Source organism: Opisthocomus hoazin, chromosome 24, assembly GCF_030867145.1.
Source record: "Opisthocomus hoazin isolate bOpiHoa1 chromosome 24, bOpiHoa1.hap1, whole genome shotgun sequence".
In the NCBI taxonomy this organism is placed as follows: Eukaryota; Metazoa; Chordata; class Aves; order Opisthocomiformes; family Opisthocomidae; genus Opisthocomus; species Opisthocomus hoazin.
In genome coordinates this window covers 4,891,769-4,910,983 of record NC_134437.1, presented here as the reverse complement: position 1 = coordinate 4,910,983, position 19,215 = coordinate 4,891,769, and the positions used below count along the sequence as shown (strand labels likewise).

General features: G+C 50.0%; 1 protein-coding gene and 1 long non-coding RNA gene across 2 annotated transcripts in view; one reads left to right on the top strand and one right to left on the bottom strand.

The window, feature by feature from the left end:
* The first annotated feature begins 328 nt into the window (after positions 1-328).
* Positions 329-19,215, top strand: part of JAM3 (junctional adhesion molecule 3) — a 31,403-nt gene continuing 12,516 nt past the window's right edge. Inside the window, exon 1 of the mRNA XM_075442312.1 lies at positions 329-409. Within this exon, the coding sequence (XP_075298427.1) occupies positions 352-409 (58 nt within the window). The 5' untranslated portion in view covers positions 329-351. The remainder of the gene's footprint in view (positions 410-19,215) is intronic.
* LOC142364087 (uncharacterized) lies at positions 1,083-3,183 on the bottom strand. The gene is made up of 3 exons (XR_012766140.1): positions 3,065-3,183; positions 2,253-2,367; positions 1,083-1,307 (listed from the first exon to the last, which is right to left on the bottom strand). It is a non-coding gene; the product is annotated as an uncharacterized LOC142364087 (long non-coding RNA).

Here is a 19,215-nt window from a genome sequence, read left to right as displayed (position 1 = left end):
GCCTGTGCCAGGAACGGTTCGGCGCGGGGTGAGGATGCCAGGCAGCCCCTCCGAGCAGCGCGCTCTCCCCAGCGGGTCCTCGGCGTTGGTCAGAAGTTCGGAGGCAAACACAGCGCAGCGAGACAGCTTCTTAGGGCAAACCCTGGCGGAGAAACCCCTCTTTCTAGGGGTTCTTGTTAAACCCGGGGGAAACACCCACTCTAGAGCCGCGCCGGGGTGGGCTCCGGCATCCCGGCCCTTGCCTTCGAGGCCGTCCCCCGCTCCCCCCGGCGGGGGGCCCCCCGCCCCCGGCCGCCCCGCCCGGGCAGTGCGCAGGCTCGGCGCGGCGGGCCGGGCTCCGCACATCGCATCATGGCGCTGCGCCGGCCGCCGCTGCTCCGGCTGCTGCTCCCGCTCCTGCCGCTGCTGCGTGAGTCCCGGCCGGCCCCGGGGGGGGGGGGGGGGGGGGGGAGGAAGGGGGGGAAGGGAGGGGGCGGTGGGCTGCCCCGATCGCCACCCCGGGGAGAGGGGCGGCGGGGGGGGACGCGCTGCCCCGGGTGCGGAGCGGGGAAGGATGCGCTGCGCGGACCCCGGCGGTGCGGGGACGGGACGGGGGGTGCGGGCCGGGACTGCCGGGAGCGTGGTGCTGCCGGGGGGACCGAGCCCCGACGCCGGGGCAGGGTGCGGGGAGCGTGCGGGCTGGCAGGCAGCGGGACACTAGCGCCTATTCACGACCCGGCACAGGCGCCCATTGTTCCGGGGGCCCCGCCTGAGCGGTTGCAGTTTTTAATTGCAAAACCATTTGCTAAATCCGCTCAGGAATGAATTTGGGGGTCATTTGTTGTCTGGCTATTAATAGCGGGGGTGGGGGGGATGAGGAGGGGGACAGCAGCCGGTGGGCTCGCGTTGCCCTCCCCCCATCTGCCCGGGCAGCAGGAGAAGACGGGATGGCGTGGGGCGAGGGTGACAACCGGCAGCTGAGCACCCAGATACCCGGGGCTGTGCACGCGTGCGAGTGCCTACAGACACACGAAGAACCGGCGTGGGTCAACTCAAGACTGAAGTGTATTGACACAGTTCTCCAAATGAGCCTCTTGGGCCTCCAATACAGTGAGAAATTTACCAAAAAAAGCGAGCGGAGGGGTGCGAAGATGACTCCGACGCTCCGCTGCAGGGAGGAGATGGTTGTCACGAGCTCCGGGGTCTGTTGTTCACTTGCTTTGTGCTGGGGTTTGTGGCAGAGACAGTTTCAGCGGGAGAAATTGGGAGTGCCCGATCCTGGAGCATCGCGCAGACTTCTAGGTGCTAACTCTGGATTCAGACGCTCCCTTTGAATGAGAAAAAGGACAGACTTAACACAACTTTTCCTTACGGTTGGGCTGCAAGGTAGAAAGGTTTTCTTTTTCATTTCCTTCCTCTATTGTGTGAGCTGTGCCTAAGTGTCCTGTTGAATCTGGCCTCAAAGATAGCAAGGCTGGAAACAAACTACAGGTACTTCTGCTTTCAGACTGACAAAAGTTGCTAAAACCAGGCAAACCCCGCTAGTTTCACACCTCTGCCCGAGAACATTTATCTGGAGAGTAAACCAAGTAGTAACAGGGTTTGCTCTCCATTTACATACAAAAGGTTATGGCCAAATTGAAGTGCCTCATCCTGTACTGATTTCCAGCTGTTTCCAGATTTGGGGTTACAAGCCCAGAAGAGTGGGCAGAAAGGAGGCTGAGCATAAAAAACTTTGTTCTGCTGCAGTCGACATTACTGGGGGCATCCCACTAAGTTAAGGTTACCCTGTCAGCAGTACGTGAAATTGAACATGGACTGAGGTCTGCAGGGTGGTGCTGGATAGCGAGATAGGAGGGAGACCATAAGGATGTGTTTGATGTCAGCTGACTACTTAGGGGAAAAAAAAAAGGCACAAAAGGTAGCTGACAAAGCTAAGAAGATGCTGAGATCCCAAGCTGCCACACTCTGACCCACATCCTTTAGACTATGAGGTGCTGCTTAGACTACGAGCGCTGCGGAGCAGGGATTGCCTCCTCCTGCAGCGTTGTTGCCAGAACAGACCCTACTCTTGATCACAGCCTTAAACCCCGGCCACAGAACAGGAGCCAGTGGAGTGTGGAATATTCAGTGCATATCCAGCTCTAGGCACTAAAAGCATCTAAAGATTCTGCACATCAGGGAAATGCCACAGTCGTAATTACACCAGCAGAACTTCCTGGCATCAGTGAGGGAAAGCGGGGCTTACGACTGGCATCGGTGGTACAGCCTACCTTGAGCTCTCTGTTACAAGGTTCCCCTGGGAAACAGACGTTTGGAGTTTGAGGATTTCACATGCTGGACTGAGGGCAGAGCTGCGGACGCCTTCCCAAAACTCTCAGATATTTCCTGTTGAAAATAAAACGTGTTGATACCTGATAGTCCTTCGATGGGGAGATAACAGCAAGTCCCTGGCACATTTTGGTTTTAAAGCCCAGTGTATTCAAATCTCCCTTTGATTTAATTCTGAGGTTTTGGTAATATGTTGGATTTTGCAAAAGGCTTTTCAGAATCTACAGAGATTTCCTTTTTTGATTTTTACATGTGAAGTGCATCTGTCCCAGCCACCAGCAATTGTTCTGAGTCAGCTGTCAGTGCCAAAAATCACTTGGTGGAGATGTTGTTAGCTCTACTGCACTTATCACAAGTTGCTTGTTGGTATTTTCTGATGGGAAGTATTTGCAGTATTGCTTTCTTTTCAACAGGCAGTAAAAAATCAGGACAAGCAGCTTTGAGAGCCGTGCCAAAATCAGACGCTTAATAACATCTTCAAAAAAATTCTTGGGAAGGGCTTGGTGTTCCCATTTGGGTAAGCAGTATCTGGCATCACCACCAAAGAGAGTAGTTGGATGCACATCTACTTTACAGCTGTTGACAAGGAACGTGACACCAGCACATTCCCTCTTACTCTGCATACTTCTGAGAATTACGTGGTTACTGAAGCCACAAGCAGATTCAAAGAGTAAAATGTGGGGGCTTTTAGTGAGGAGAAAGAGCTGTGGGCTGAGATGTTGTTCTGATCGTGAACTAAAGTTCTTTTACTGACCTGTTTATTTTCCTTGTACAAGTTGAATCCTGGGTCTCTTGGCCCGCTGCAGCTGTTTTTCAGTTACGTGTCCACACACTGACGGATTTGCACCGGGAACGCACACTGCATTGCCAAAAATCACCTAAACAAGTAAATAAAGCGGAATGAGCTTCTGCATTCAGCTTCACAAATAAGGACAAAAGCGGCTTTATGTAACGGCTGTGGGTGGCCCTGGTTTCTGAGCCTCCTGCCAGTTTGCCCCTAACTTTAGCCGTCTCCAAAGGGTAAAACATTGGTTAGCCCCCACTTGCTCCCGCTTTCCTTACAGCCTACTTGGATTATTATTTAAGTTTCTCTTGCAGATTGCGCTCCCTGATTTATCATCCTTTGCGATGAGTGTTTGTGTGTTGAAGCAGAAGTGGCCTCCCAGTTGTATATTTAGAGCTAATGCTTCACAGTTGATTGCCTCAAGCCCTGATGATCCCGAGAAGGTTCGTGAACTCCTTACAGAGCAGGCCTGAAGCCGTGGGAGGGAGTTAGCGAGGGGAGAATTTCCACAGACCAACAGGATCCCGAGTCCTCTTCTGCAAAACAAGAGCATGATTGCAAACGTGCCCCTCAATGAGATAAAACAACTGCTCTCTGCACAAAAGCTGGTGGCCTGCTTTGAAACTGCTGTTTATATAAAAAGAGATGAATTCAAGATATAAAATTAATTAGGATAATTACATTCTCAATCTGGCTTCTCTATCAACTGGAATATGAACTGCACCGTCTTTTTGCTATTGATAAGGGCTGTTTGCCTTCCCTCTGAACCTCTAGGGAGTGTCAACCTTTTATATGAGACACAGGATCAAAACCAAATTCAACCACTAAACGTCAGTTCCATGTAGTGGAGGAGTAAGGGTGTGTGCCATAAAACAAAACCCATTCCTTCGCTGAGTCAGGACACAGCCTCAGAACCAGTTAATGGCTTTAATTGCACTAATGAATGTTCTGGACACAGTCTTAATTTCCAGCCAAAGGGGCTGGATTGCTGTTTGGGTACAGTTCTGTCAACAGCTGCGCTTGAGGCAAAGGAATTACCTGTTGGGTTGCAGTTCTCAAGCTTAGATGCTGGAAATGAGAGTTTTCAGTTTCAGGAAAAAAACCAGTAATATAAAACCTGGACTTGTTCTTGGCTGCAAAGCTCAGGTCTCTGTTTGCTGGTGACCCTTCAGAGTGCTAACACCCTCAGTATTAACTGGAGATTCAAGGTACTGTTCGGAGAGTTTCATTCTTTTTCTAGGGACTTACCAGCAAAAGAGTCCATCTGTGGGGAACAGGACAGCAAGGTACTCCATGGACTTCACCAGAACACGGGGCTCAAGGCTAACCAAATCCTCACAAACTTCTGCTTCTCATTTTAGTTCAGTGGAGGTCAAGCAGGCTTCCCCTGAGGATAAATATTGAGGGAGGGGTACATTAAAAGATGTTTTCCTGCACAAGAGTGGCCAGCTGAGGTTCTGTTATCACTTCTCCCTCCGCAGTCGCTAACTTTGATTGCCTTGCTGCATTTCAGACTGTAAGAAAGCTTTGTGTGACTCCTGCGCAGAAGTTCAGCTGTCTAACGCACAGCTTGGAAGTGCAAAACCAAGACAGCTGCGGAATTGAGCTGGTGCCCAGTTCTTATTAGAGCAGCACCATAAGCCAGGCCTTCACATTTCTTAGAAAAAAACCCACTAATATGCAAGAAGCAAATATGCAATTTCCACTGCTCCTGAGAGCACAGTTGGGTTTGATTCCCATGAGCTCACCTGCAGACTGCTGAGAGCTGTCAGATGGGAGTACAGTCACCACTGGGCTGGCATTAACCAATTAAAAAGAAAACCAGCCACATACATGCTGTAACCTGACAGCCCACAGGTACTTGAGATAAGCTCCAAAAATTAATGGGAATTGTTCTGTCATGCAAGAATCACTTGTCAGTATAAATAATATAATGTTTTGGGTTATGTAGTGCCCCTTGTGGGATGGAGCACAGGACTTAACGGAGTCAGCTACAAGGGGAAATGAAGGTTTCAGCGCAGCGATAGATGAAGTAGGTGAAATTAAATTGTGTTCAGATAATGCTCAAGGTTTTTGTTTTTCTTTTTTTAAAGTCACAAATCCCAGGGATTTCAGAGTTAAAGCCAGAACACACTCTAACCTACTCCCATCAATGTACCTGATTATTACAACACAAACGTAAGATCAGCGGATTTTTAAGAGTCCTCTTAATTCATTTGGGCACAGCTGGCTCATTTGAAGACACTGAGCTTCAAAACTGCCATGTGCCAGGGACTTACTGTATATTTGGCCTGTGGCTGAGAGGTAACAGTTGACAATGTTCAGCAGTATTTCAACATTTTTAATTGCACTATTACAAATAAATTTTGGTAGCCTAGGTAAGACTTTCTGCTGAGCTGGATAAATCCACTGCAATCAGAGGGGATTTCTCCTCATTACGAGGCTGTGTTTGTAACATGGCCTCTTCCGAAAATCCCTGCCTTAATAAGCTTCAGGGCAATTCATTATGTAGGCAGCCAGCGTGGTGGGATGTCAATTGGGTCACTTCCTTTTAGATTCTCTTTTGAAGGGTGGAAGTATGATAATTCTAAGTATTCAAGTCCATTGAAAGCATCTGACTTCGCTGCTCTCTCCCCCACCTGAGACACCTAATTCACTTGCCATTTTTGGCAGTTGTGCCCAGTATGTCTCAAGATGCATAATCATGAAGTCCTTCAGTGGTTGCTGAAGGAGCCCGTAATATTCTACCTATCTGAAGTCAGTCAGAATTTTTGTTTTGTTAGCAATAAGGAATAAGACAGGCAAACAATGCCATGAAAGAGAGCTATTTTGAGAAACCAAGCTTACCTTTTAACAGGGGCAGCGGTGCTCTTGCACAGCAGTCCTGCTTTTCATTCCCAGTAGAAAGGTTCCCACCACTTTACATCTCTCTGGGGTGGCTGCGTGCTGTCAGACCTGCTCCAGTGGAATCGGTTGCACAGCTGAGGACTTAATGATTTTGTCTGTAGATAAATGTACAAGTCTCTGCTTGATCTCTTAGGCCAAGATCAGCCATGGAGACAATATTTTTGTTTTGCTAGGATGCTGTCCTTGGAAAACAAAGGCCTTGACAGATGTTACTGCTTTTACCTGCATTACAGTAGCATGTACGGCTTCTGTCCACAGATGGTGTCTGTCTGCACTAGGTGCTGTCAACAAAAAAAAGTGAAAACTCACTACGCCAATTTCTGTCCTCTCTCAATGAAACCTACCCAAAAGACTCATTCACCGCGCTGTCGGGCTGCCATAAAGATGAGGAGCATTCCTTCGAGTGTTGGATGATAATGAATGCATGGGCAGCCCTTGAATCGCAGCAGTGGACAGAACCGAGCGTCCATGGGCAGGGCAGCGCCTACCGCACACCCCGAGGATCCATTAAGGAGACTGCTGCCTGCTAATGGACTTCCTCCTGAGGCGCTCTGGCTGCGAACGCTCTCTCGAATGATTTCCGGGAGCTTACACATTTAACGGCAGGGAAGGTGTTGCAAAGTCCTGCAGTTCTTGCTGCTCTATGAAATAGCTTTTATCCCCTCAAAGGATCTTATCAACAGCTATTTTTAATACACACTCAGGTCTTTGCTTTAATCTTTTTCTTCTGCGTTGATCTCTGCAAAAGCCCAAAGATAAATATTTTTTCATGTTGTTTGGAGTTAGTTATTTCTAGAGCCGGGAAAACATCCGCTCTGTAATAGCGAGGTCCTCTACATCAGTAACACACCTTAGAAGGGGAGGTCCCAGCTCCGTGCACGACAGCAACTTGTACCTCTGGACCAGCCTGACTTCCCTGGCCGGTGGGAGCCCCCCATCCTTGGAAGAGTGGGTTGGTTTTGTTGAGGTGTTTCGATACCAGCAGCCAAGGTGGAAGGAGTAATACACAACTCCCTGTTAGCGTTAACGATCTGTGCTTTGCTGGCAGGACTGGGTACACACACAGTGAAACACGGTTAGCTTCAACCACCGTGGATCTCCTTGTTCATCTAGGAGCTCCTACAGCAGAGGAGGTGCTGGTTTGTTTCCCTCTTGGGTCTTAGCTAGTCTGCTGAGATAGCACATAGTGTACATCGATGGGGCTGGTCTGATCTCTCAGGGAGCAAGGAGGGAATGGCTTATCTCATTTCTTGTGCATGAGCAAATAGCTATTAGCAGGCCACAGCTTGGTCAGTGCTGACGGAGTTGCATTTGAACTGGCCATCTGGAGATGAAAGGCAGAGGGCCTTGTAATCACCTCCTGAGTCTCGGGGCTTCTCCCTCAAGCAGAACTGGCTATTTGAGTTGGTAAGCATCCTTATATATCTGGTGTTTTCCCTTCGTTCTGGCCAGTCTTCAACATCCCATAAATAACAGGGCAGCACAGAGCTCCGCCTGCCAGAGCTGCCTTGTGCATGCTGGGGGGGAGGTTAAACCAGGTACTAACTTCTCTCTTCTTCCATCAGAAATCCTCTGGTGGGTCTGCCCTGCACACAGCTGTCCTCACCCACAGGCACCACATGCTCTCCCAGTTGCCAGCTGCGCCTTGAGTTCTCCAAGTCAACAGCTGAGCTGCAGTCAGAGCCCATAAGTCTGCAGCACTGGATCCCTGGGGCCTTGCCAGGGGACAGAGGGGACTCCAGATTCCAGTTCATTCCCCGGGCTCTGTGAGCATGGGAGGGCTCGGGGGCTTTTTCCCCGACACTGTGTCGAGGCACGCTCGTGGCCCGCCAGCAGCCCGCTGTTGGTCAACAATAGTGATTGTTCTCCTCGCCCTGGGAGGCTCCTGGTGTTCTGCTGCAGGCTCCTCCATCCTCCTCCTCCTGCAAATATTTGGAACAGATCCTGTTTGGCCCTTTTTACAGTTTGACTCAGCTATTAAATGACAAAGGCAAGCTGGGCTCAGGTTCGCTGTGATAAGAAGTAGCTCTGCGAAGAGGGGAGATGAGGGTCAAATTCAGAGGTGAGGCAGCAGACTTATCCCTTATCCAGCTCTGTTGAAGACGCCCAGAGGATGTGCAATGACCTGGCCTTGACTGTTAGAGCCAGAGCTGGGTTGCATGCAGCATGTAAGGGGATCCCTAACTGTCTTGGCTGTAACACTGCACAGTCTTGAGGAGAGTGTGTTTTTGGAGCTTCTTGTGGTCTAGTGACAAACATGTCATGATTCTGGCCGCTGAAGTGTTTCCCAAGAGCTTTTCAATTCCTGGCTCATCCTTGGTCACTTCTGAGACACACATGTCATACGTCTTGCATCTGTCACTCAGCTTCACTTTCTGGACGTGAGGCAAAGTCTTTCTGTGCTACAAAGGCTTCCTGCTTCTCTTTCCTTTTTGTATCCGTGTCCCTCATTGAGAAGCAGTAGCTCCTTCAAATAAATGCGAGGGAACCCATTTGCAGAATTTACAGCTGCTTCCCGAGGCTTGAGTGTCTTCCTCTTTAACAGCAAGCTGCTAAGCGTGTTCTTAAGTGGGAAGATAAGTGGTGTTACCATCCTTTCATCTTCTGGCTCAGAGCAGGCTGGAGATAACTGATAAGGGGATGACAGCGAGGAAGATGCCTAGGCACCTTTGGATTTAATTTCCTACTTTGCAAGGCAGTCTTTAAAGCGCACCTCTGGTGGGAACACAGGCTAGTAAAATAAAGCTGGTCCTTCCTTTCTCAGCATATGTCTTTTCCTCCTGTCTGAGGCAGATCTTGTCTGTGCCAGCAGAGCCGCTGCGGTTCTCCATTTCAGAGCCTTCCTTCTGGTGCTGACATTCGAGGGACTTGGCTTGAGTTGTCTCTAGACACTGTTTCGGCTGGTGATTTCATTTCCACATTTCTTTTTTTTTACAGCAGTCCTTTGCATATTTGAGCTGTACTTCAAACAGGGCTGCATTTGCAGTATGTGGGTAGCAGTCTTGCACATGATGGGCAAAGATGCATTCTTCTGCAAGCATCTGTAAGAGAGCACTCATCAGCAACAGCTTCACATGGGTGGGAGTCTTCAGACCACTCGTTAACAGACCCTGCATTCAGTTCCAGAATTCCTGGTTTAGCCCCTCGTCTGCTGGCTGAAACAGGTGGCAAGCACATGCCTGTAAGGGTCTTTATGGGGGGTGGTCTCTAAGGTCAGCTGTATCCAGCCCACATTCCAGTTGAGTCCCTGTACCTCATCTATTGGCCTAGCTGGCCCTGGGCCATCCGGCCCAGAGCTTCCTAACCACGGTACGCATGCTGCTTGTTGAAAACCAACTGCTTGAAAGCAGCATGTCTGTGGCCTGAGCCTGTGCCAGCCTCCTGCATTTTCCTCCAAGGAAATGGGGAGAAGTGGTTTGGGCAGAACATGTCAAAAGCTCAGCAGTGCCTCCGGGGCACGCACACTGCCTGGTGCGGCAGAGAGCCACAGCTCATCCCACCTCCACCTCCACGGGAGAGGAGACAGCACCTGCGCGACTCCAGCACATGGCAGGAGAGGCTGTGCCCGCGGTAGCACCTACCATGGTGGTACATCCTACCGGTAGCTGCGCAGGTGAAGTTGGTGAGCTGCTAGGCCTGGGAACACAGGCTAAGTTCAGGGAGTTAAAGCCTTTGGGACGGTTTTGGCACAGTTCGCAAGCAAGCGTGACGCAGAGGAGACAACGCTTACTGCACTGAGAAGACTACATCCAGGTGCTGCTGTTGAGGGGGGCTTCAAAGGAGCCCTAGCTAGGGCCAGGCTGTTTCCAAGTGCCTAGTCCTGTCTCTACTGTTGTGTTAAACAGAGACTTCTGCTCCCAGCACTCCGCATGCTCTATGTGGTGCAAAGTCTTTTGTAGATGAGGCTAGAAACCTTCCCACAGCAAACCTCTGTTTGTGTGCCTGGCAAGCCTCTCCCTGCTTTATCTGGGGAGCTGCTGCATAGCTGAGCTGTGCTGGCTTTGCCACCCTAGCGCTGCTGCATCACAGCCCAAAGCGTGAACAGAGGCTGCAGCCTCCCTCGCAAACCAGCCCCCGGTGCCTCTGCACCTCGCTGTTACTCAGCACTTTTCACTGACAGGGAATTAAGTAGGATTTCTAGGTCATTGTGGGCCTGTCAGGAGGAATCGTCTCCTGTAGACCTCATTATCAAGGCTCTTTCTGCAATACCAGACTTCAGAACAATTGGAGCCTCGTTCCCTAAACACTGACTAAGGAGACAGAGCTGTTAGCAGCAGTTTGCTAAATAAAGGCTGTTTCTGCCTGAGACAGAACAAAGCCAGACTGGATTTTCTTAGCTGTCTCTCACACAGAAGGTATTTCAAAGGTCCCTTATTGAAATAATGAGCTAGATGTTGTTCTAGTGGTGGCCATGTATGGCCAGTGCTTGATGCTAGTGTCAGGCGCTTCCCCAAGCAGCGACTCCAAGTAACTTGAGCTCAGGTGACTGAAAAGCCTCTCCAGCTCCTTTCATACTGTTGCCCCCCTGGTGTAAAGGTATCTTGAGCATTTACCTGAGCTCCTGTGACTTTGCCCTGCTCCGATAGTGACTTGCTGCCTCACGGTGGACAAGCTGCTTGCAGCTCTTGGTGACCTCCATTTCCTTGGGTGCCATCAGAAGATACTCTGATCTCTGGGCTGTTGCAAGGCTTGCTCAGCATTCACACACGTGGCTTTGGAAAGGTAAGGGATCCAGCGGCTGAGCAGGTGGGACAAGTGGGACAGCGGAGAGCACTGACTTGTCTGGCTGCTTTTGAAAGGTGCTGGAGGTTTGCAGGTTGCCAACAGGAGGCAGATGAGATTCCTGCTTGTACCTGGATGCTGAGCGAAAAGGACGTAGCCCTCACTTGAGTAGTCGGAGGCCAGGTGACTTCTGCTGACGTTCCTGTAATGCGATTTTTCATCCTACCTCTCTTCCTGTTGTCAAAAGGGCCTGGATTAAAGATGAACTCTGAAGCATGATGGGTGGGTTTGACTGCCTCTGGCTGCAGCGGGCACAGGAGAGCTGGGGATTATTACTTGGCCAGTTTGCGGCTTTGTTTGAAGTGGTGCTTTGATGTGGCAATGGGAGTCCATGGAAGGTAAACGGTGTCTAGACAGGTTTTTCTCACTCTCTGTTGTTGTCTCTGAAGCAGCAGAAACAGTGCCAAACAGACTGAACGGCTCCAGGATGCGAGAAGCGGAGCTATTTCTAGAAAGATGGAACAATGGTTCTTCAGGAGAATCCAAGCCAGCTCTCACTGAACCCTTGTTGAACCTCCTGCAGGTGGGACTGCTCCGCTCTGGGTCCCATACGCTGCCCAGATCAGTTAATTGCAGCTAGATGCTATTAAGAGTGAGCAAGGGGAAGTCCGAGAGGTGTTTGCAGGTGAGCTGGCATGGCAGAGAAGTACAGGAGAGGTCCATTAACTGGTGCTCTGGCCTGCAGGGTTGGGAATCCGGGAGGTCAGTCGATTTCGGCAGCATTTGGAGAGGGATCAGGCTGGCTCCAGCAGCAGTGTGCCAAGACAAGAGTTCTGCAGTTTGGCTAGCTGGATGCTGCTGGGACTTGCCCAGCAGAGCTGGCCTGCATGTTCAGTAACAACTGTAGCCAGTGGTTCAGCTACCCTGGGAGGGAAAGAAAAGGCAGGCTGTGATCTAGAGAGACTTGTCGCTGGCTGGCAAGCTGTGCTCTCAGCTCTGCCTTGGCTCTGATATGCCATCTCCCCCAGGCTGTTTGGGAGGGGAAGCGGAGACTGCCTTCAAATGCCTATTGTCTGTCCTTCAGCTGAGAGCAGAGCCAGAAGGGAGAGAAGCTCTGGCAGCATCTGATACAGGGGGCAGATGTTAGGGGAAACCCACTCATCCGTAAAACGCTGGCGCTGGGATTTTCAAAGGAGCCTCAAAGGTTAAGTGCCCACGTGTTGGAATGCATACGTGAAGGTCCAGAGAGAAATCCTGGGCTCCTGGGATTCACGCCGGGCGTGGGGAAGCTTTTTGGAGGTAGCTCTCGCCTTTGGGACAAGCCCTCGTGCAGCATCTGTGGGTTGTCAAGGGGACTGCTGTTCGCGGCCCCATGTGTTCAGGCGTAGCTGGGGAGAAGGGCAGAGCCGCACAGTGCCAGGTTTAGTATCTCCCGGAGGCCTTCAGAGGTGTGCAGTTGAGTTCAGTCTGGCTCCCCTCTCCTGCAGTCAGCTGCCAACTTCTGCAAGCACGAGCTGGAAGCAGAGTATTTCCCGACCCTGCCTGTCCTCTCCCTTCACCCCTGCCAAAGTAGGGCTCGGCCACAGGTTTCAAGCAGAGCTGGAAACTTGGCACTGAGGCAAGGAGCAGAAAAGAGCCCAGCTTGCTCTTCTGCGCCTGGGTTGGCTTCTGTACTGCTGTGGGGAGTGCAAATATGTTCCCAATCTGTTTGCTTCACTGACGTGACTCCAAGACACACAGGCAACAGATACACTGACCAAGAAGGGGCCATTGTTAGAGGGACCTTCTTGACTGTGGCTCTGCTGTAACCAACCGACCACTGCTGTTCTCCAGAGCTGGACTGCAGCCTTAGCCACGCTCGATTCACAGGATCCTGAGCACTCGATCCTCCTGGGTCCCCCAGCTCCAACTGCACATTAGCACAGCCAGCCAGGGGTTCATTCCTGTTTTACTGAATTTGTCCATCCCTGCGCCCTGACCTGGCCTTTTGATTTACATGCCCGTCTCTGGCAGGCAGGCATTAAATCAAGCTGTAGATAAAAGAGGTTACAAGCATTGCTTCCCTGTGAACCGCCCCGGACATTCACTGACACATTGCTAATTGCACATAGGCAGAGAGCCTGAGCAGACAGATCGCTTGCTCTGTGCTGGAAGCTGAGCAGCGAGGAGCCAGGGGAAGGGAGGCATGGACTGATGGGCAGGTTAGCATTTTGGCTAAGGAGGATTAAGAGCCCCAAGAAACCGGAGAAGAGGAAGGGAGTTACCTCATTTGTTTCCAGCAGCCAAGGCAAGCTTGTCCTCTGAGAGGTATTTCCTTAAGCTTTACGCAGTCTGATTTTAGTTGCAACTTTTATGAACAATAAAGGCTTCCATGGTTTCCCTTGGAGGAACTGGAATGAATCCAAATAGATGTTAGTGCTGAGAAGCAGATCCTGTTATTAATGTCAGCCTAATCATTTCTTTCTATCTCCTTCCCACCTTTTTTGCCATTCATACTCTTAAAAAGCCTGCAGGTGGTTATCAAGTCCTGTCCACCCTCTTCTGTAGCTGCTTCTGAAATCGCAGACCAGATTGCAGCCTCCCCTGGATTGTAGGGTCTGAGAGCATTTAATAGGCCTGCACCAGGCTGGGGGGATTGTCCCTGTGCCTCGGGAGATGCCCGGCAGTGCGACACGCAAACACCAGAGCCAGCAGGACCATGAAACTGAGCTAAGCTGAACTGGGGACCAGCAGATGCTGCTGGGCCTGTGTCTCTCTGGGAAAAGGGCCTCTGACCAGGACTCGACTGGGAGCACTCGGCTGAGAAAATTCTCTGCTAAAAATAGCAGCAGGAGATGTTTAAGGAGAAAAACAAGTCAGGGTCTGGGAGAAGTTAGTTCCCAGATATGTGGCTAATTCAACTCCCCCAGGACAAGTAATCTTTTAACCCCTCCATGCCAAGGCTTGTTTCTGCTCTATTACACAAGCTTGCCTTGGTGAGGAATCCAGGTTGGGAGAAGCCAGAATGGCTTTTGTCCTCACTCTTTGCTCTGACATTGCATTACTTGCCTCCTTCTTCCCCTGCTCATTTGTGCCAGCATCTCCCTGACAGTGCTCTGCGTCAAACTTCTCATCTTTATCTGTCTGTGACTTCATCTGGGCTCCCTTTAATTCCCGATGTACTTCCTAAGAAAATAATCTCTGTTGAACCCTGCAGCGCAACTCCCTCTGCAGGTTTGCAGCCTATGCTCAGGCTGATGTTAACAAGGTAAGTCTTTTCAGATCTGTTCGTGTGATTCAGGGCTGCCTCTAGAACAACATTCCCCCACCTCGCATGTCTTCAGGCCTGCACATGGCTCACGCAGCTTTCTGCTGCATGCCTTTTTCCCTTGTAGGTCTGCATCCTTTGTTCTGACAGATTCTCTGCAAAGCTTCAAAGCTGCCTTACAGAAGGCGGCCCCACCTCTCCAGCGTGGAATGACAGCAGTAGCTTCACAGGCTCTTGGTGGCACGCTCATAGGCAGATGTGAATGCTCCCTTGATGCCTGCAGTCAGTCTCATGCAACGTTCATTTGTACATGTTTTGTGCAACGCATTAGCTAGACAATTGTGGTTTATACCCGAGGCTAGAATTATACACACCAAAAAGGACAAAAATGATACTGTAAAATCGGAAGAAATGTTCTCAGAGAGCTGTTTTCAGTCTTGTCATAAATGATTTCTCTGTGTACTTGCTCATGCCCTCTCCTGTTCCCTTCTCTAGCCTACTCTCAGCTCTTGGCTCTGATGACTACTGCTCTCTTCCCAACTCCCATTTTCCACAGGAAGATGACATCGTTGGTGTCTGATAAGCAGAACTTCAGATCCATGTTTTGGTGGTGAAGCTATAGGCTGGAGGAGGACCGAGGATCAAGAGATTAGAGTCACAGACAGAGGAATAGAGGATTATAGGCTAAAACCCTGCGAGTCTCTGTATTGATGGTTGGGACACAGCCAGACACTAAAGAGTATTGCCAAGCCTGGTGCTGATAGCATATCCGCTTATTTCCTGTCTCTGCATTTCAGGCAGCTTTTGATGTACATGTCCTCATCAAAAGCCAGGGTCAAGCAGGTACCGAGCATCCTAGCTCCTGTCGAAGTCAAGTACCTGCTGAGATCAAGTCTGTGCGTTGGCTGGCGCTCAGCCTGGAAAACGTCACTTGGGTTTATGAGCTATCCTTGAGTCAAATTCCCACACAAGACGAAAATAAAGGAACTTGCCCTTTTTCCTGGTACCGTTCATTCTGTCTCCCTGATCCTGGCCCTAGATCCCTGCCATGTCTCACTGACCTGACTCTGCCCTGGAGACTTCCCTTAGCATCTGTCTGCTGCAGCAGGAGCCCTGCCGGGAGGAAGTGAGAGGACAGGAGGAAGACCGTTGCCCCTGGCTCTTATCACAGTTATCTGCTGGTTCCCTCCCACTTGGCACTAATTTGGTATCACCATCTGCCACTTTGGGGAGGAAAGGGACTTGCTGAAGTGAGAAATAACGTAGGATGTGCCTGTATGGCAATTCTTGGGGCTGGCTAGGGAAACAATGGAAGGCAAGTGGGAATAGGCAGGAAGGGCTGGTTTCAAGTCTGCGCTGCGCAAATCTTCCCACTTCTCTTCAGCGCTCACCATTTTTGTTCCCGGCCTTTGCTTTTGCTGCTGTAAGGCACTCTCACCCGGTAGATGGATCACAGAATGGTGTATCCACTGCCAGCTGTGGTAGCGTGTTCCTTACTCTCCCTGTGACTTCCCATGCCTCAGTTTTTTCCTCCAGTGAACTGGAACTGTACGTCCTTACTGAAGTGCAGGGGACACTGAATGTGAAGGGACTGAGGCTTAACTGATAAATGTACAGCACTTCAAGAGATGAAAATGATCATGGGGAAACACTGCACCTGAGAACCTCAGTAGACACCCAGGGGCCCAGCCAGTTATATTCCTGGGGTTTTCACGCCCTAAAGCAGAGGTGGGGATGAGCTGACCTCCCAAGATCCTCTCATGTCCCGTTTTCTCTCAATGCACTGATTTTCATGGTCCATGCTGGCTGAGCGCCAGGCCAGTTTGAAGATGTAATTATACTGTCCATTTGCTAATGAAAATGGCAAGAACAGCGCTCAGTAGAATGTGACTGTTTTAATACACTCCTAGCCAAGTGGTCTGTAATTGTTTCCTTGCTGCCTTATTTCTCTTCTGGCTTTTGCCAAAGACTTGGTGCACATGTAATTAGAAGCTCTCTTGCCTAATGACCTTCCCTCAGAGCCACACAGCAAGGCCACCTGCCCCTGTTTTTTCCTCCTGGACAGCCTAACATTGCAAGCCCAGAGCATCTGTGTAAGGGGCTTGACCTCAGAGGCCAGTACCAAGGCAAAATTAATGATCTGGGCAGGACTTAATCCCCTGGTTAGTGCTATCTAATGCAAGGCAGAAGCCTCATGCCCTATTTGCTGTTGCTTACCCAAGGAAAATGAGACTTTCAGTTCAGCCTCACGTTTCTTGGGGAGGGAGAAGCAATTCAGGAGTGCAAGGGCTGCTAATAACAGCCTCTTCTATGCACAGCTTTCCTATTCCCGTTTCCTTTCTGTTCCCTCTCCATTACCCTTCTTCCAGATTTTAAGGGGCAAATTCTAACTCTTTCCATCTTCCTTTGAGCTGAAGATGGCTCAAAATATACTACAGAAAGCGATGCAGTCTGACAAGTTGGAAACGCTCTAGCCCTTGCTGCTTTCTTCTTTATCTCTTAAGTATTAGGTATTAGTCATCCACCCAAGTATTGCTTCCGTCTGATCTTGCACGTACATTCAGTCCTTTCCAGGAGAAGAGCCCGAAACCAGGGTATGAGCTTGGGAAGACAGGAGAGCTAGGACCAGATCATGCACAGATTAAGATGTTGGACAAGGCAGGTACAGCCACATCTGCAAAGTATTAAATGCCCATCTTCCCCTTGATGTTAACAGCACTTGGATACCTTCGCAGAGCTGGCTCTTGGTCTCTCAAGCCATGTCTGTTCTCACAGGTGAAAAGCTATCTCTGTAAAATGGGCTAAGCATGCTAGGCCCTTCAACATGGGAGCTTTCTCCCCAGGTTGCCAGCCATCAGCTCAGCTCTGGCTCTCTCCTAAAGCATCTGCACTCCCTTAGGGAGAGCAGAGCATGAGAACCTGCTGATGGACTAGATCCAAGCTCAACATGTCCGGCCAAGAGCTCAGACTTACGCTGAGACCCTGAGTAAGCTTGAACTCCTCCTGTTCAGACAGCTTTGCAGCACGGCTCATCATGCTTCCTCCTAGCACGGACCTAAGGATTTGCGAAGTGGGTGGCGTGAAAATCTGATCGTGAGAATAGGCTGTCTCATTTTTGTGAAGGTGCAGATATGTAGGGCCTTAATATCACATCTCTAAACGCACTGCAATGCCATGAGCAAAACAGCAACCAAAGATTGTGAAATTCTTACCTCCAGAAGCCCTTGTCAGATGGGTATTTGAGACAGTGTGTCTGCAGCTGCATCCCAACATGATGAAATAAAGCTTTGGGAAACCATCAGAAGGCGCTGTGTGGTCTTCACCAGGCAACACCTACGCTTCCCTCCCTGCGTGGAAGAAAGGAGAAACATTTGTGTGCAGAAGGCTGTTTTGCAGAGAGGCTTTTTTCTTAAGAGGGCTTCGTATCTCCTTGATAGCACCTGGTTTCACTACTGAGTGTGTAGGCTGTGTGTGTATCAATGGCTTTGCTGTCTGATTAGGAGGTAGAACAGTAAATCCTCCTGTCCAAAATGGGGAGGGGAAAAGAAAAATAAAATGAAGGAAAAAAGACTGCGTGCATGGCTTGAATGCTAATGGGCCTTCTCTGCAGCAAATACAGTAAGGTCTTTAAGGTCCCAGTTTAAATCAGGAGATTTAAACAGGTTAAGATTTTGTTCCAACACTGTACATACTCTGTTTGCAGACAGGCATCTCCTTGCCTTCTCTAGTGGTGAGCAGGAAAAGTGAATTAACAGCAAAGTCTGAAATTCTTACATCTTCAGATGAACGCAGATACTCAGAGGTCTTCCACACAACTTTGTCCATGGAGTCCTGATCCTGCTGAGACCTTCAGAGACTCCCGTATTATCAGCATTTCAGAAGAAAGGAATGCCATCAGCAAGCTACCTAAGAGAGGAGAAAAGCAAAAGCCAGAACCATGCGGAATGCCAAACACTGCTCTGTAATGCTGCATTTGCCTTCTCTAGGTTAATTATGCTTCATGTTCCTTGCCCAGGCGGGCACATCTCTGCTTGTAGGTGTCTGTCAGAGTTGGCACCCTTTTAACTGAGCGGTACAAGCCATGCATCCAAAATAAGTCATGCTGTTTTATGATAGGTGGTAAAAATAAAGCCTTACTAGCACAAGCAGCTATAACAGCACAGAGGATTTACGACTGAGTGGGTTTATTCCAGGGTGGGCTGGCCACAGTCTGGTGATGGCCTTTTTATAACTGTTATCAGCTCCCACACAGACCAGGTCCATCTGTTACTTAATTTGAACCGAGACACTCCTCAGCTTTTGTTCACTAATCTCTCACTGCACATCTACATTGTTCTCTAGCAGGGCAGCCCACCCTGGAGTCAGGCTTGGCTTGCTGATCTCAGGGAGGTGCCATGGAAAACTGGAATAAAAGAAAGGCATGCAGCTCTCCCAGTCACTTGATCAGCACGGTTCACCTGCCTGCGCCCTTTTATCAGCTTGAAGGGACTTTTAACCTGCAACTGGGGTGCCAGAGCAAACATAGTGTCAGCTCCTCGGACTGGAGACAAGGCTTGAAAGTTAAGACTGAGTACAAAACATTTATGCACCCTTTGTAAACCCAATCTTTATATATCGCAAGTACATTTAAGTCCCGTAAGCTATTCCCAAAACCTCAGCCAAAGGACAGTTAGACAGATGCCTCCAACAGCTTACCAGAGCGGGTTAGACATTTTTTGGTATCTTGTTCCTATGCCATGCTGTGTTGCCTGTCCTACATCACCTTGTCTACTCTGGCACAACTTGCATTTTGGAGTCACAGTGAGATGCGCTGGGCATAAAGAGGGGGGAGGATAAGGAGCCTGAAGCACTGAGACACAACAGGATGGATATTTCGAGGTCCAGATGGTCGGATGTTTCTGAAAGTTAGGGCTTAAGGTGATGTCCTCAAAATAAGCTGAGGGCAGAAACCTGGCCTCCCTCTTCCTTGTCTTAACCAGTCCAGCACTGTGTGGCTTCCTCCGCTCTGCCCCTGGAGGTTTCTCACACACTGAACGGTTAAATTCCTCCCTACCACATCCACACAGCACTTCTAAGGCAGGGACAATCCTGGGGTCAGCTGGGCTGCTCTGAACAGCAACGCTCGTCTCCTGCCCGCTGCTCTGTCTCTGCTGTACTGTCCCTGTCTCCGTTTCTTTCGCTGCAGCTCACAGGATTGAGGATGGATGCCCTAAGGGGCATCTCCAAACTGTCAGTCGTAAATGTG